Raw genomic sequence first — 15,174 nt, 5'->3', positions numbered from 1 at the left:
ATGGGAAGGCATGCTGGCCTTGGCTGTAAACATTTCCCCTGGTTGGCCCAAAGGTTCAGATCCTCTGCTTTACCCAGGTGACATTTTTTGGGTTTAATTAAAACTACAAAGCTCACCTCTTGGGTTTTAATGATACTAGCGCTATGGATGCCAGCTGCTAGGTGGCAGGGTGTGGGAGAGAGCTTTTGGCGTCACTCCCCATTCACTGTGTGACCTTCAGTGACCCATCCAAGGCATAGATCAGTCTCTGAATGTGTTACTGTCCCAACCAGTGCCATTGTGGAATCATGGAGAATTCATGGAATCTGCCTTAAGGGTGGTGGGAAAGGGCAGTTGACGACTAGTTTAGATAGAATTGTCTGGGTTTTGGGAATCAGGTACTGTGTATGGAGTGGAGTGCGGGCCTTCCACTGTCAGGGTCTCCAGTTCTTTTTGGTCAACCCTCACTCCATAGGCCTCCCTTTCCCCACAGGTCGAGCCAAGACCTTCCGCCTGAAGCTGCCTGCCTTGTTGGCGCTGACTGCCAGGGACTCATCGGTGCGGACGGGAAGCATGGGCAGTGCTGGAGCCCCTGGGGCAGTGGTGGTGGATGTGGACCTCACGCCTGCAGCACCCAGCAGTGAGTCCCTGGCCCTGGATGAGGTGTCTGCCATGGACAACCATGTGGCAGGGCTTGGGCCTGCAGAAGAGAGGCGTGCTCTGGTGGGCCCGGGATCTGCTTCACCAGTGGCCAGTGTCCGAGGCCCTCACCCGTCACCAAGAGCTCAAAGCCTCAACCCTGACGCCTCAGGTTCCAGCTGCAGCCTGGCCCGGACACGCTCCCGCGAGAGTTGCGCCAGTGTGCGCCGGGCATCCTCGGCGGATGACATTGAGGCAATGCGGGCCGGGGCGCTGCCCCCTCCACCCCGTCATGCCAGCACCGGTGAGGGCCCAGGCCTGGGAGACCCTGCTCCGGCCCCTTGCTTCCGGCTTGTCTGCCAAGCCTTCCCTGTCCCAGGCCTGGGAGACCCTGCTCCGGCCCCTTGCTTCCGGCTTGTCTGCCAAGCCTTCCCTGTCCCAGGCCTGGGAGACCCTGCTCCAGCCCCTTGCTTCCGGCTTGTCTGCCAAGCCTTCCCTGTCCCAGGCCTGGGAGACCCTGCTCCAGCCCCTTGCTTCCGGCTTGTCTGCCAAGCCTTCCCTGTCCCAGGCCCACCATTTCCTCTCTCTGCTACCTCTTAGGTGCCTGAGAATCTGGGAGATGGAAATCCCATTAAGTACTTATTTAATCTCATTAAGTGGCCTTTTAGTCTATTAAACGTCCATTCATCACATTACATTCTTACACTCACAGAGCCCTTGCTGGCCCAAGGGGCTGGCTGTCCCAGGACATCCTGGAACAGGGATGACCATGGAACTGGAAAGAGACAAGCGAGATTTAGAGGCTTCTTACACTATCTGATCCTCTCTACTCCTCTCTCCTGCCTTCCCCCTCATGGTGGCATGCTCCCTTAAAATGCAGAGGGGGCTGGTCCTTGATTGTTTCCATGCGTCTCCTAAGCTACCCAGTGCTTGCTATCCCACCACCTTGGCCCTGGCCAGGTAGAGTTTGGTCTCATTGTAGTCTTTGTGTCAGTGGCCTGGCTTCCCATCAGCTCCTGGCCTGTGCATCTGACCAAGCTTTGTCTCTCCGTCCCAGGGGCCATGCACCCCCTGCGCAGTGGCCTGCTTAACTCCACCTCAGACTCGGACCTCGTGCGTTACCGCACCATTAGCAAGATCCCCCAAATCACCCTCAACTTCGTGGACCTCAAAGGCGACCCTTTCCTGGCTTCACCCACCAGTGACAGGGAAATTATAGCTCCCAAGATAAAAGAGCGGACCCACAATGTCACTGAGAAGGTCACCCAGGTAGGTGTCCAAGTGCATGGTTTTCTGCTCACCTTGGAGGAGTTGGAATTGGTGAGGAGGGCCAAGGTTGTGGTCAAAGTGGGGGTTAAAGGGCTAGTCAGTACGGGAAGCTGTTCCGGGGGATGGTGGGGAAAAGGCCGGAGCTGGGATACAAGAAGGAAGAGTCAGAGATGAGAGGCTTGTAGAGAAAGGCTGCTGGAGAGGGAGTGAGGAGACTTTTAAAACGGGCAGTGGATGACCAGTAGATGGGCGTGTGACCCCAGGTACTTGAAACTAGGACACTGGGGAAGGTCATGGTGGCTGAGAGAAGGCAGCCAGAGGGATGGGAAGGATGTGTCTGAGGCGATTATTGGGGCAACAGGAGAAGGCCTCAGTTAGAAAGGACCACACAAGTCAAGGTCAGGAAGACCTTGATTCTTGTAGGTCAAGGTGGTGTACCAGGTGGCCTAGGGGTGCCTGCCATGTTCCCCCTAGTGTGGGAGAGTAGGATTTCTTTCTTGTGATGGGTGGGGAGTGCTGGTGATGTATATAAAGCTGTCAGGAGATCGAGTCCCTGCCTCCCTGCCCAGAGAAGAGCCCGGGCTTTTGATTTCTGTGCTGTTGGGCTTCTCTGGTCTTCTTGTCCCTCCTAGCAGTGAGGTGGGTTACAGCACTAAACCACAGCCCCTTCCTTCTAAGATGGAGAGTAGTGGTGAGGTCTTAGCAGCGAGAATCCCGGGAGAGGAGGACACTGTTGTTCTAAGCTGTGCTTGCCCGTAGCTGCTGCCCTGTGAGGGAGCTGCCCAGCCCTGGGCTCCCTTGGCCAGCCTTCTGGCCGTACTCCCATGCCTCCGGCTCTCTCTCTGGGTTCTTGCCAGATCTCCAGCCCCTTTGCCTTGCCTCCAGAACATGCCCCTCACCCCATAGCTTTTATCTGGTTCACTCTTCTCCCTCTCGGGTTCCTACCTCTCTCTTCCCACCTGGGTGCCTGGCATCTGCCCTGCTCCTGGACCCAAAGTGCGAGAGCCTACGGTGTGTGGGTCTCTGCCTATCCGTCTATGAGACTGCGTGTGGTGCCCCTGCCAGTCACCTGGCGTCTCTCCATCTCTGGGTGTCTCTGCCTGACTCTGGCTGGCTTGGCACTGGACTGGCGGGGCGGGGGTGTTGGGGAGACCATTAATCTGCGGTGACAGGCCAGGCTGCCGGGTGGAGGGGGAGGGGCTAGGGCTGCGGGAGCGGCTGCAGCAGGAGCCTAGAGCGGGCTGCGAGGGAGGGGGCCGCTGGCTGGGCACGGGGCAGAGGGCGGGCACGGGCTGGGCGGGGGGTGGGGGGGCAGGGTAGCGGAGTGGGGGTGGGAACCTGGGAGGAGGAGGGGCCGGCCGGCAGAGGAGCTGCGGTTCCCACCGCGGCTGCTGGGCTGGCGGCAGGCGGGCAGAGCACAGCACCCTGGTAGCAGGGGGCCCACACCAAGGGGCCATGTGCAGCAAGAGCCAAGCAGGCAGCAGTCCATACTCACTGCTCAGGTGACCCCAGCCCCAGGGCCTAGCCCAGCCAATTCTGGCTTCATGCCAGAGGCGGTCCTGGCTGCCAGTCGGCCAGCCTTGGGCTGGCAGCCTGGGCTGGGACTGCTGCTGGGGCACCAGTGAGGCACTGGCCCGGCCCTGGGGCCCTAGAGCAGTCAGGCTGGGGGGAGCCAAATCCTCCATGGCGGTCCCAGCAGGGAAGGAGAGCAGGACAGGGGCTCTGCAGCCCAGGGCCCAGAAAGGCCGGGTGAGGCGGGCAGTGCGCATCTCCAGCCTGGTGGCCCAGGAGGTAGGTGATCCCCTCAGCACCCTATCCTTTTCTTGGGCTGGGACAGTGAGGCAGGTGGGGGTGTGGCCCAGAGGGATCTGGCTGCAGTTGGGGAGAGGGCTTCTGAGAAGCAGGACAGATTGGGAGCCCTGTGTTCTTCAGTGTGGCCCATCACTGAGCTCCTCATGGCTCTCCTCCTTGGCGGCTGGCTAGGTTCCCAGGGTTTCCCTTGCCTTGGCAACCCCCTTCCTATGGCTTCTGTGGCCCACAGTCTTCTAGTTCATAATATAAAGGGAAGAGAGAGACACAGGAAGCAGACAGATATCCAGAGTGGATGGAGGGAGCTGGAGGGAGACAAGGAACCGTCCGGCCTCAGGTAGACCTGACATGGTGCTGGGGCTCCCTCACTCTGGGACTTCGTGGAGAGCACTGGGGCTTGGCTTACTCCTGGGGTTCTGGAGGCTGCAGTCTCAGGAGAGCAGGGGTCGGAGACTGCTTGATGGGCAGTGAGGCAGACTGAACTGAGACCTGGCTCACCTCTTTAGGGCATCCTGGGCCGTTGTCCCTTCGGCTGGGGATTGCCTCCTAGGGGCCACCTCTCTGCCCTACTGGCCCTCCTGCTTTAGAGCCCGGAGGTGACTCTGGGTGGCTCCGAGGCCCCCACCTCTGCCACCATCACTGCTGTCCCCACTGGGGAACAGGCACAGGTGAGGATTCTCCTGCCCAAGGTGAAGAGCCAAGGTTGAGTCAGTCTTCCATGGGAGAGCAGATCACAGGGATTATAGACCTGGCCTGAGGCCATGCGGTACGCCAGTGGCTTCAGAGCTGGGACTGGGTAGACTGAGTTAGCAGGTTTGGACCTTGTGCCCCAGACTGGCTGTACATATGAATACAAATGTGCACTGGGACTGTGGCAGACCTGGGGGACACACAGCAGATGGGGTCACTGCTGCCTGGGGTGGTCCAGCATAGTTCCCCAGGCCTGACCACTCAGGCACTGAGAGGGGTCCTATGGAGTGACAGCTACCTCCTTTTGTCCCTTGTCTGTGGGGTCCTAGCCTGTTCTTTTTTGATGCCTGAAAGATCACCAACCTCATGTGCATTAACTCTCTATTTTAATGAACAAGCCTTCAGGCTGAAGGCAGGGCAGACCTAGGGTCCTCCTCTGACCAGACCCTGGTGCTCATTCCCACCCCATCTGGTTTCTCTAAAGTCTGTCCACCCCGGGTGGCCAAACTCCTCCCCGAGACCCATCTGTCTTTCTGGTTCCTTTCCCTAAGATGTTCTCTAAACAGCCTACCTATGCAAGTGGGCTTAGGGGCTTCCCACTTGAGCTTGAATGAGAGTCTTTGGGACTTCATTGAACTCAGAGGCCTGAGGCTGTGGGATTCCGTGCTTCTGGGACAGAGCTAAAAACTCTGGGGTTGGGAAGGCCTAGGGTCTGGTTTCAGGATGGCAGGGTCCAGGCTAGAGGGACTGGGAGGGGATTCTGGCCGGGTCAGATGTCTACCAGAGAATTCTAAGGGATGGGTGGGCATGGGACTTCTGACACCCAGGAAAGCAGCTAGTTTTTCCTAGTTCGGTTTGGGGGAGAGTGCTGGATGTGCTTGTTGTCCCTTGTCCCTGTGGTGGCCCCTCTGCCTGACTGTTGAGGAGCATGTGCTTTCCCCTTGTCTGAGAATGGGTTCAGGCCAAGTGTGCACTTCTGGGCCAGCCTGGGTATACATCTCTCTGTATACTTGAGGTGCAAGGTTCTCAGGGTTGGGCTCTGTCCCCTGGGTCCCTTTGGAAGAGCGTGGGAGACTTCTCCGGAATAGAGTGGAGAGGGACCTGAGCAAGAAAGTGCAGCAGCAGGGAGAAGATTTCTCCCCTTAGGGAGGCCAAGGGACCCGAGAATGGTGGCTGGCGTCCTTGGACAATAGTATGAAGTGAGGCTGTGAGGGAGCTGCAATGACTATTTCATGTGTTGGGACTCTGGCTCCTGGGCTCACTGCCCAGCTGGGAACTGCAGGCCTTGGAACACATTCTGGACTGAGACAGGGGCGTGTATGTGTTGGTTTGGGGGCTGTGGGGCAAGATTGTATGGTGCAAGGTGCATGGTCTGAGGATCTGGCCTGCCTTGCTGGTGGGAAACAATATTGGGACTTCCTGCTTGATGACCTAAGTTCAAGTATTTCAGGTGTTGTCAGAACTGTGTGGAGCCAGCCAGGATGTCCCCCTGCTGGGTGGCATTCTGGGAACTGTAGTGCCTCAGTCTGAGGGTAGTCAGTTGCCATGGCTACTTGGCTGAAGGATGAGTATTCTGATGGAAATGTGCTCTACTTGGCCACAGTAAGGATGACACCAGCTTCTGCTCTGAAGTTCCATGACCTTCCCTCATCATTCACCCCTTCCCTCTCTGTCTAGGTCCTGTCCTTGGGAGCTGATGTGCTGCCTGAGTATAAGCTGCAGGCCCCAAGAATCCATCGCTGGACCATTCTGCACTACAGTCCCTTCAAGGCTGTGTGGGACTGGCTCATTCTGCTGCTGGTCATCTACACGGCCGTCTTCACACCCTACTCAGCTGCCTTCCTACTGAAGGAGACTGAAGATGGGTCCCAAGCCCCTGACTGTGGCTATGCCTGCCAGCCCCTGGCCGTGGTGGACCTCATCGTGGACATCATGTTCATTGTGGACATCCTCATCAATTTCCGCACTACCTATGTCAACGCCAATGAAGAGGTGGTCAGTCACCCTGGCCGCATCGCTGTCCACTACTTCAAGGGCTGGTTCCTCATTGACATGGTGGCTGCCATCCCTTTCGACCTGCTCATCTTTGGCTCTGGCTCTGAGGAGGTGGGCTTGGAGGCAGCCAGGAGAAAAGAGCCAGGAGGGGGTAGGGTGAAGGGTGATAGAGAGGGATACTGCACAGGAAAGGAGGGTCCCCAGCAAGTCCACGCTTGTTTACCTACAGGGTCATAAAGAGCTGGAAGGGGCTCTTTTTTCTAATTTGTCTACCAAAGTGGGGGATATAATTTCTAACGTACACAAAAGGGCCCTCAAAAGCTAGTTAGAATTCTGGCCTAGCACCTAGAGGTGACTCTTGGCCCTTTTGGAGGCCCTGTTTCCTCGTTCTCATCATGGAGACCCTTACCACTTCGTCTTAAAGCTGGCACATAGAGTAACGACACACGTGCCGGGAGCAGTGTGGGAGGCACTTTATTCCAGGTGGCTTTCGTTATCAGGGAGAGCTTCCAGGAAGAAGTCTTTTATGGTGTCGCCTCTGTACCCTCTGCTACAGTGCGCCTTACTCATGTGCCCTCACACTGAACATGCCCCCTCCTCTAGCTGATCGGGCTGCTGAAAACTGCGAGGCTGCTGCGGCTGGTGCGTGTGGCTCGGAAGCTGGACCGCTACTCGGAGTATGGGGCGGCGGTGCTCTTCCTGCTCATGTGCACCTTCGCGCTCATTGCGCATTGGTTGGCCTGCATCTGGTACGCCATTGGCAACATGGAGCAGCCTCACATGGACTCACGCATTGGCTGGCTGCACAACTTGGGCGACCAGATCGGCAAGCCCTACAACAGCAGCGGCCTGGGCGGCCCCTCTATCAAGGACAAGTATGTTACAGCACTCTACTTCACCTTCAGCAGCCTCACCAGCGTGGGTTTCGGCAATGTCTCCCCCAACACCAACTCAGAGAAGATCTTCTCCATCTGCGTCATGCTCATTGGCTGTGAGTGCGCCCTGGAGGCGGGTGGGGGGCGGAGCCACGGCTGGGTAGTAACGGTAGTGAAAGTCCTAAGATGGAGCGAAGTGGCCATCGGAGCTCCCTGCCCCGCCCCCTCCTCTTCCCCTCCTCGAGTCCTGGGCTCACAATATAGTTTGGAGGCTGGGACACCAGGGCAGGAAATGCTGAAGGTTGGCGTGTGTTTGAGCATGTGTATGTCCACTCTCAGACTGAGACGTGACCGGACCGCGAGTGTCGTTGACCTGGTGCGGGGCCTGAGCAGAGGGTCCCCGTGGGCGGGCGGGGTCCCTGCGGATGCTGACGGCCCCACTCACCCACGCCCTCAGCCCTCATGTATGCCAGCATCTTCGGCAACGTGTCCGCCATCATCCAGCGGCTGTACTCGGGCACGGCCCGCTACCACACACAGATGCTCCGGGTGCGGGAGTTTATCCGCTTCCACCAGATTCCTAATCCACTACGCCAGCGCCTCGAGGAGTACTTCCAGCACGCCTGGTCCTACACCAACGGCATCGACATGAACGCGGTGAGGCACCAATGGGTGCGGGGCACGCTCGCTGTGCATCCAGCATGGCTCAGATGGTTGTAGTTAGTACTGAGGAACCGTAGAATTACATGGGCTACTGATCCGTGGAACTCCTTCACCTGGAGTTTTCCCACCGGGAGACGCCAGACCCGTCACATACCCACTGCAGCTGGAGGTGGGAAATCAATTGCTGCACTTCCAGATAAGAATCTGTTCAGGGTGGGTGGGAACCCGCGTACGGAGGGGGTTCTGGGCTCCCAAGGTTTTGCAAAGCATCCTCCACAGAGGATGGAATTGGGAGCAGGTTTTCCCTGAGCCAGAGGTGTGAGGCAGTGGACTGGTGTTTGGGCTGAGTCTCAAGAGAGCGTTCTGAACCACCCCGGTTTCTAGGTGCTGAAGGGCTTCCCCGAGTGCCTGCAAGCTGACATCTGCTTACATCTCAACCGCTCCCTGCTGCAGCATTGCAAACCCTTCCGGGGGGCCACCAAAGGCTGCCTGCGGGCCCTGGCCATGAAGTTCAAGACCACACATGCACCACCGGGGGACACACTGGTGCACGCTGGGGACCTGCTTACTGCCCTCTACTTCATCTCCAGGGGCTCCATCGAGATCCTGCGGGGTGATGTCGTGGTGGCCATCTTGGGTATGGGGTGGGGACGCCCACTGAAACCCAGAGAGACCCGAACCCAATGAACACACTGGGGGTGTGGGAGTGCTTGGCTTCTTTTAACTCTCCAGCGGGTGGGCCTTCAAGGCGGGCCACAGAGAGGAGCCCTGTAGGACATGGGGCTGTTGGGCTGAGAGGAACCTTTAGGATCTACCCATAGGCAGGCACCTACTGTTTCCTTAAAGTGGAGGGTCATCTGGTAGTGCAGTGGGAAATACTCAGCTGGAGACAGTGCATCCAGGTTCACTAAGGACACGGTTCCCGCAAGTTCCATGCAGCGTAACATGTTCCCTTCCTGTCACCCACCTCTGGCCACTGTGTGTGGCTTGCACTCAGACACTGGAGACTTCAAGTGTCTTCATGCTCTTCCTGTGGTCCTGCAAGCATCGAACTCTTGTCCACGCCACAGTAGAACATTTTAGATTTTCGTTTCACAGTTCAGCCCAACATGTCTACCACTCCACAAACCTACTCGCTTCCCAGATGAATCAAGCATTCCTACACATGTGTGTATATTTTGGTCTCCTGTGTTTGGCTGTGCTAAGCTATGCTGTCCGGTTTTCATTCAGTAAAACGATACTGGTGTTGATTAATTACCGTGTTGTCATTTGTAGTTTGGAGACCATGGTTATAGGGCACTGCAGTTGGTTAGGAGGGTATTTGCGGGTAGAAGTAGGGTTATCCCAAGGAAGTCATGGCTATAGAGCTGGAGCATTCTGGGTGGTTTCTTCTGGTTGAGTAGTTGCTCAGAGACTCCAAATCCCTGGTCCCTCCTGCTGTCATCTTTGGCCACTGGTGCTGCCCCCATCTGCTCAGAGCCCTGGGAACATGGGCTGACTCATGTTTCCTTGGCTGTGTGGCTGGGAGCTGGATGATTGGAGATGCTTCTGTCCAGGGTGGAAATGACCCGAAGGAGGGTACCTGCCAGTGTCCATGCCCGTGCCATGGGCTGAAGTCTTTGTCTTCTCCGTGGCCTCCAGGGAAGAATGACATCTTTGGGGAACCTCTGAACCTGTATGCACGTCCTGGAAAGTCCAATGGGGACGTGAGGGCCCTTACCTACTGTGACCTGCACAAGATCCACCGTGATGACCTGCTGGAGGTGTTGGACATGTACCCTGAGTTCTCAGATCATTTTTGGTCTAGCCTGGAGATCACCTTCAACCTTCGAGATGTGAGTGGGCCATCCTGAGCTGGCTTCATCCCCAGGAGAGCTGCTTCTTGTTGGGAGGCTTCCCCTTCACTATGAGACTTTGAATATGCAGCAGCTTTCCCTGTTTCTCTGCCTGTCATGTGGCATCACAGTCAAATCAGGCTCTGAAAGGCCCAACTTCAGCTTGTTCAGGGATATCGACAGAGGGGAAAGAGTCTTCCCTCCAGCCCTCAGACCCAGCCCTCCTTTTCTGTGTTAGTGAAGGGGTGCAGCTGGCCACCCCTCCCCCTGCCGGCCACGTAGGGTGCACCAAAGGGCCCTGACTCTGCTCTCGGTTACAGACCAACATGATTCCCGGCTCCCCCGGCGGCAGCGCAGAGCTAGAGAGCGGCTTTAACAGGCAGCGCAAGCGCAAGCTGTCCTTCCGCAGGCGCACGGACAAGGGTGAGGTGGCTAAGGGGAGGGCGGTGGGGGGGGGAGCCAGGGCAGGGTCAGGCTGTGCAGGCTCCGCCCCCTGTCCAGCAGCCTGCGGACAAGGGTGAGGTGGCTAAGGGGAGGGCAGCGGGGAGCGAGGGCAGGGTCAGGCTGTGCAGGCTCCGCCCCCTGTCCAGCAACCCGGAGTGAAGTCCTCCAGGGCACTCCCCCTCCATGCCTCCCTTCTGCTGTCCAAATGCTGCCATCTTTTCCTGACATGTTTGAACCGTCCTCTCCTTTGGGAAGACCTTTCCTACTTTCTAGGACAAAGGCTGGGCTTTTGGTCTTCATTAGGCCTGAGTGTTGCCTGGCAGGCCTTGACCCCTTAAAGAGAGGAGGGAGGAGGTGGGAGGGGGCATGAGAACAAAGGAGCGTGAGGGGCAGGCTACTGGGACCCAGAAATCCAGATCTCAGCCGTGCCCCTGGGGGTGCTGATCAGCCAGCTCCGCAGGGGTGGTCTCAGGCAGGTTGAGGGCGGGAAGACAAAACAACTGCAGAGATACCCTGCTCCTTTCCAGGCCAGCTCAGCTCCCCTGGTCCCTTCCCTGTTCTCCCCTCTTTCTGAGGTGTGTTCTCTGTTTCCCACAGACACAGAGCAGCCAGGGGAGGTGTCAGCCTTGGGGCAAGGCCCTGCCCGAGTCGGGGCAGGGCCGAGTTGCCGGGGACAGCTGGGAGGGCCGTGGGGGGAGAGCCCATCCAGCGGCCCCTCCAGCCCAGAGAGCAGTGAGGATGAGGGCCCAGGTCGCAGCTCCAGCCCCCTCCGCCTGGTGCCCTTCTCCAGCCCCAGGCCCCCCGGAGACCCCCCAGGTGGAGAGCCTTTGATGGAGGACGGGGAGAAAAGCAGTGACACCTGTAACCCCTTGTCAGGTAGGGCCTGGGCTGGGGGAGGGGGAGTGTGGGGGAGGGGGAGTGTGAGGGAGGGGGCTGGGGGGATGGGGCTGGGGGAATAGGCAGGAGCTCGTCTGTCTTCCTGCATCTTACACATCCTCTCTGGCTCCAGGTGCCTTCTCTGGGGTGTCCAATATTTTCAGCTTTTGGGGTGACAGTCGGGGGCGCCAGTACCAGGAGCTGCCTCGATGCCCTGCCCCAGCCCCTAGCCTCCTCAACATCCCCTTGTCTAGCCCTGGTCGGCGTTCCCGGGGCGATGTGGAGAGCCGGCTGGATGCACTCCAGAGGCAGCTGAACAGGTGAAGGGGGTGGCCCAGGGAAGTGGGCCCAGGGTAGGCTGCACTGTGGGAGAACTTGACTCTTTTCTGGGTTTCTGGTAGTGTTTTAGGGATGCTCTGTCTAGGCCTGTTTGTGCCGGGCAGCTGCATTCTCCCTCGCCTTCCTCAGCTAGGTGAAGAGTTGACCAGCTGTCTCCACTCCCCTGAGGGCTCTCCTTTCTTCTTGCCCCAGGCTGGAAACCCGCCTAAGTGCAGACATGGCCACTGTCCTGCAGCTGCTACAGAGGCAAATGACACTGGTCCCTCCCGCCTACAGTGCTGTGACCACCCCTGGGCCTGGCCCCACTTCCACGTCCCCTTTGTTGCCTGTCGGCCCCGTCCCCACTCTCACCCTGGACTCGCTTTCTCAGGTACATTCTGGAGCCCACTCCCAGCCCCGCCCTTTCCACCCCGGCACCACCCAACCTCTCAGCTGGGCAGGAAATGTGGTCTCTTCACCCTCCCCTGTCTTCTTGTACCTGTTCCCTGCCTTCCTCCTACCCTTGTGCTCAGGAGCAATGCAGGAGAGGATGGGAGCCGGGAACCTAAGGGCCAGGTGTACACACGGTGTCTTAGCCTGGGGCTCTGGGTCTGGATGCTGCCTGCCAGTGCGCTCAGGATAGCATCCCGGTCCCTGTTGTGGTCACTCCCTGGCCTTGCTGCCTCTCATCTTGGCTCTCACTCTAGCTGTGGTCCAGCACTGTCCTGAAGGCTGCTGGCATTTCCAGGGTGCCAGAGTCAAGACTGAGAGACAACCTCCTTGATCTACATCTCTGAGGGACAGCTGAAGCTGGGTCTCTTAGGCCAGCTCCAGCTCTGAAGGGTGCTGGGGGGGTGCTCCTGTGGCTCCCAGAGGTGGCCTGGGCTCTGCTCCCCATCCCCTGGCACTGCCCTCCTCCCCTGGCACTGCCCCCTTCCATATGCTGTTTGCTCCTGTTTGCAGACACCAGGGCCCACGTCAGCAAATGTGCCAGTCTCCCTTCACAGCCTCCCCCGCAGGGATCTCACCAGTAGACACGTCAGCACCCACAAAGTCCCCCCTGCCTGCCCTGGCGCTCTTCCTGGCCTCGGCCGCCTGGCTGCTGGCCCACTGTTGTTTCCAGGGCCCCTGGTTCTTTGGAGAATTACAAGAAGGCACCTTGCCTCTCTTTGTCCCAGTGCCCATCCCAAAGCGGGGACTTCGTCTTCCACTGGGGTTATCGCCAGCTGCCCTGCCACATTCCCTAGGGAAGGGGAAGGGGGCCTTGGACTCTTCCCTGGGTCCAGAGCAAGGTCCTTTGTCGGGGTGGCTCTGCAGTGGTTCTCAGCTCGTTCCTTTGGCTCCTGTCCCAAAGGTGCATTTCTTTACTTCCAACTGCAGCCTTCTTGTCCCCTCAGGTCCCTGCTCTGCCCACCACACCCTCTCTTTGACTTCAGCCTTCCTGTCTTCGGTTTCTCCCCTCTTTTCTCCTTCCCCACAGTTTTTCCTGCTTGCTTATGCTCTGTGTTCTTTGTAGGTTTCCCAGTTCATGGCGTTCGAGGAGCTTCCTGCAGGAGCCCCGGAGCTCCCCCAAGGCGGCCCCACTCGACGCCTCTCCCTGCCCGGCCAGCTGGGGGCCCTCACTTCCCAGCCCCTGCACAGACATGGCTCAGACCCAGGCAGTTAGTGATGCTGCCCAGTGTGGACACGTGACTCACCCAGGGTTCAGGGCATTACCTGACCTCTTGGAGACCCTGGTTTGGAGGGGAGAACAGTGCAGGAGCAGCTTCTCCCCTGCCCTTGGGACCGGCGTCTCCTCCTGCAATACCCTGGGCCCCACTGGGAGGGGCAGGGGCAGAGGCAGAGCTGGGCAGTGGCCAGGGGGTCTGTGGTCCCCCCACTGCCCTGGGGGCATTAGCTGGTCTAACTGCCCGGAGGCACCCGGCCCTGGGCCTTAGGCACCTCAAGGACTTTTCTGCTATTTACTGCTCTTATTGTTAAGGATAATAATTAAGGATCATATGAATAATTAATGAAGATGCTGATGACTATGAATAATAAATAATTATCCTGAGGAGACTCCAGTGTGCTGGTTTGCTTCAGCTATCATTTGTTGTTTCTCATGTTTATGATCTGAATGTACGTGAGGGGGAGTACAGGAGTTTCTGTGCAGGACAGGATCTTGGTCTGTCTACATCCAGGGCCCAAAGGGGCTTGTGTGTGTATGTGTGTGTGTGTGTGTGTGTGTGTGCGCGCGCACGCATGCATGCATGCACAAGTGCATACATGTACATGAAAGCTGGAGGGTACTCCCTGGGGTCAGACAATGGAGCCCTGGATCTGGGACAGCAAAGCCATGTGGACTACCAATAGGACACTTCTACCCTGAGCTCAACCCTTCACAATCACGTTGATTTGCTTTGTGGCACACTGTCAGCCTCACGTTGGTAAAGCCATATGCTTGTCCCTCTCAAACAGTTCACAAGTCCAGCTTCGCACTCATTCTCACCCAGGGTTCCCTTTGGTCTGAGGCCAGCCTCCCACCCCTAATTGGCTTTCCATCAACCCTGTATAATTGGGCCTCGCATGGGTCTAGCTTTGGGTTGGATACACTGGCCCTACTATGACCAGCACATACCTGTGTCTGGCACCGGGTGGATCAGACCTTGATTACCTTTGTCCCTTGTGACTGTTGGGCACAGGGGAGTTGCTGAAGAAGGTAGAGGATGCAAGGTGGCTCGGATCTCTTGAGGACAGTGAAGGATCCCCCATGTTTATGTGTGTGTGTTGTTGTGCACTTAACACGGGCTGGGCTATGAACACATCCTCCAGAGATGCTGCCTGCCATGTGCCAGCCAAAGTCGTGGCACTGGTGGGCTCTGCACGGTCAGGCTGGCTCATAGATGACAGTGCCCAGATGGCTTCTCAAGACCCCTCACCTCCTCTGTCCCTTTGAGGGGGGAATGCTAACTCTGAAGACAAGCATGGCTTTTCTCCTGGCCCAGGCATGGTGGGTATTGGTCTCTGAGCAGCCTGGAGACTCCCTGTACCCAGATAGGGAAGAAGGGAGGGATGTTTCACTTTAACCAGAGCCTGGCAATGTTGGGAAGAGATAAAAGGGGGAGACTTAGGATTTCAAGGTTGAGAGGGGTGACAGGTGGGCTAGGCCAAAAGGGAAGCTTTGAGCATCATGTTGGATACCTGTACATGTCCAGACACTTATTGGGTGGACAGGCTTCTGGCTGTAGGTAAGGATTCCATATAGGCCTTCCTGGAGGATTGGTATGTGAGTTCAGGAGGGGGTCTTACTGTGGGAGGCCTGAATTGTGGGTCAGTGGGATGTTGCTCTATTAGGGACTATGTAGGTGAGCTAGTGCCTTACCAAGGGCGGTTATAGGGCAGTGAGGATGGGAATTACAGATTCACAGGAAGCCCTGTGTCCTTGGTTTGCTGGCCTTCCTGTGAATCACGCTCGGGACTGTTGGCCCCTGGAGAAGTGGGAGGAAGACTTTCTGGCCTGCCTCAGGGCTTTGTGACAAGTTGATGCTGGTTATTTCTTTGGGGACAGCATCTGAGCAGGAGAGTCACTTGTCTACCACTAGGTGAGGACACTGCCTGGGCTGTGGGACCTGGGATGGACTTAAGTGCTTGTGGGGAGTGACATGGGCATGTGTGCACACAAGTGCCTGTGCTGAGGAGGGGACTGGGAGAGGGAACCATGACACTTGTCTGTTGATCCAAGTGTTTTGTCTGATGGAGGAGTTGCAGGGCAGCCTGGGTCGGGTCTCTTCCGGGAACTGCCT

General features: G+C 57.7%; 1 protein-coding gene across 2 annotated transcripts in view; it reads left to right on the top strand.

The window, feature by feature from the left end:
* Kcnh2 (potassium voltage-gated channel subfamily H member 2) overlaps positions 1–13,450 on the top strand; it is a 32,355-nt gene extending 18,905 nt beyond the window's left edge. Inside the window, exons 4-15 of one of the 2 annotated variants that reach the window (XM_059257709.1) lie at positions 473–922; positions 1,676–1,887; positions 6,064–6,492; positions 6,985–7,372; positions 7,714–7,913; positions 8,304–8,556; positions 9,561–9,754; positions 10,075–10,177; positions 10,796–11,074; positions 11,208–11,394; positions 11,606–11,783; positions 12,909–13,450. In XM_059257709.1, coding sequence (XP_059113692.1) covers positions 473–922; positions 1,676–1,887; positions 6,064–6,492; positions 6,985–7,372; positions 7,714–7,913; positions 8,304–8,556; positions 9,561–9,754; positions 10,075–10,177; positions 10,796–11,074; positions 11,208–11,394; positions 11,606–11,783; positions 12,909–13,058 — 3,023 coding nt within the window. In that variant the 3' untranslated portion in view covers positions 13,059–13,450. Of the gene's footprint in view, positions 1–472; positions 923–1,675; positions 1,888–3,261; positions 3,679–6,063; positions 6,493–6,984; positions 7,373–7,713; positions 7,914–8,303; positions 8,557–9,560; positions 9,755–10,074; positions 10,178–10,795; positions 11,075–11,207; positions 11,395–11,605; positions 11,784–12,908 lie in introns of those variants that run through there. The other variant, XM_059257710.1, reaches the window with a different exon arrangement.
* The last annotated feature ends 1,724 nt before the right edge of the window (positions 13,451–15,174 follow it).

The sequence above is a fragment of the Peromyscus eremicus genome, chromosome 3 (assembly GCF_949786415.1).
Source record: "Peromyscus eremicus chromosome 3, PerEre_H2_v1, whole genome shotgun sequence".
NCBI classification, from domain to species: Eukaryota; Metazoa; Chordata; class Mammalia; order Rodentia; family Cricetidae; genus Peromyscus; species Peromyscus eremicus.
The sequence above is the reverse complement of the archived record's forward strand: the minus strand, read 5'-3'. Positions and strand labels throughout refer to the sequence as shown.